Source organism: Carya illinoinensis, chromosome 3 (assembly GCF_018687715.1).
Source record: "Carya illinoinensis cultivar Pawnee chromosome 3, C.illinoinensisPawnee_v1, whole genome shotgun sequence".
NCBI lineage: Eukaryota > Viridiplantae > Streptophyta > Magnoliopsida > Fagales > Juglandaceae > Carya > Carya illinoinensis.
In genome coordinates this window covers 26,333,391-26,334,915 of record NC_056754.1, presented here as the reverse complement: position 1 = coordinate 26,334,915, position 1,525 = coordinate 26,333,391, and the positions used below count along the sequence as shown (strand labels likewise).

The window sequence follows — 1,525 nt, the reverse complement described above, 5'->3', positions numbered from 1 at the left end:
TTTTAAAACTGATCAGTATAATAGTTTAAAAAAAAAAAAGAAAGAAAGAAAGAAAAAAGCTCCCAAATTTATCATATTTTCTCAAAGTATTTCATAACCAAACATGATGGCCTTAGCTTTAATTTCGGCTAACATGATTCAAATCCAATAAATGAAAGATTATATTACACGTGATTATTAAACCCGAGGAATACCTCTATTTGTCACATAAATTCCCTCGAAATTCAATTATAGAACATTATAAGTAAATGAGGAACATTAAGGAAGGACTCTGACTTTGAACCCAAGAAAATTAAGAAGCCAATGCCGCCGACTGCTATCGTTGTTCTCTGGCTCCACCAGTGGTCTTATTGAAAAACTCTCAAGACTAGAACACAATGATTTAATACCAATTGAACTTCAAATCATACATGTATTGAGTAGTTAAGATCCTAACCTTCTTATTGGGAGACAAGTTATCAACGACCACTGAGGAGTTTAAATAAATATTAACCGTCTTCAAAGGAAAGTCTCCGAGCACAAAACTAACCGGTGCCTCAAGTCTAAATAGCAAAGGAATTTTGCCCGCATGCTTGTTTTTCATGAACGTTTCTTGCAGCTCTGAGCCAAATGGACTGTTCCCTTCTAAAACAACAGTTCTCACAGTCGTACTCTTTCCAGGTTGATAGAAAGAGGTTAATTTTCCAGAACAAAGATCTGAATCCGAGTAGGATATAATAGCGCGGCCTCCTCCGCTATTCATAAGGCCTACGAACTTATTTGGGTTTTTAGCTTCTATAGTCACATTAAGTTCAATGAAGAGGCTATTATCAGGCTGGATGTTGAAAGCGTGTACACTGAGGTGATCAACCTCATACAATGGAATCTTTGGTGCAAACTTCGCGTAGAGAATGTAAACGATGGAAAAGTAGACGGCAGTGCCGAAGAATATGAAGCAATAACAGCACCACATGCACCGACAACAACAAGTTCGACTTAACCTCTTGGACTTCAGGGTTTGGGAATTGATATCGTGCCGAAAAGCTGGAGGTGGCCTGAGGTTGGCGCCTTGGTTCTCTGGGAGTACTAGGACATTTTGTGGTGGGGGATTTTGAAAACTGTTGGAATCCATGGTAGACTAGAATCGGAATGATATTAATTATGGAGATCAAACAATACAATTAAACTCAAAGTAATGGAATATTATTTTGGTGGGATCATAAAAAGAAATATCGTGTTGGGAAGATGCATGCATGCATGGAGCTGGTTGTAGATCGAGCAAGAGGGAAACTGTTTTCTTTTGAGGGAATGGTTTCAACCGGCTGAAGGCATATTGTTACATACATGTGGACATAGAGTACTAGCCTGGTTGTTCGTCGGACTGGGTTTTAAGGTGCCCATACTGATTTTGATCTAATTTCTAGTGCATGCCACTTCTTTGTTTCCTTATTTGGCCTATATCGTTGCTACATTTCAATTATATGCTTATATATATATTTTTTCTAAATTTAGGCAAAACAAATCAGTTTTATCTCTTTGGATGGTT

General features: G+C 37.7%; 1 protein-coding gene across 1 annotated transcript; it reads right to left on the bottom strand.

Moving 5' to 3' along the window:
* Positions 1 to 382: 382 nt before the first annotated feature.
* Positions 383 to 1,111, bottom strand: LOC122304667 (NDR1/HIN1-like protein 6). The gene has a single exon (XM_043116926.1). It carries the CDS (start codon positions 1,109 to 1,111, stop codon positions 383 to 385), a length of 729 nt encoding a protein of 242 aa, XP_042972860.1.
* Between the last annotated feature and the right edge of the window lie 414 nt (positions 1,112 to 1,525).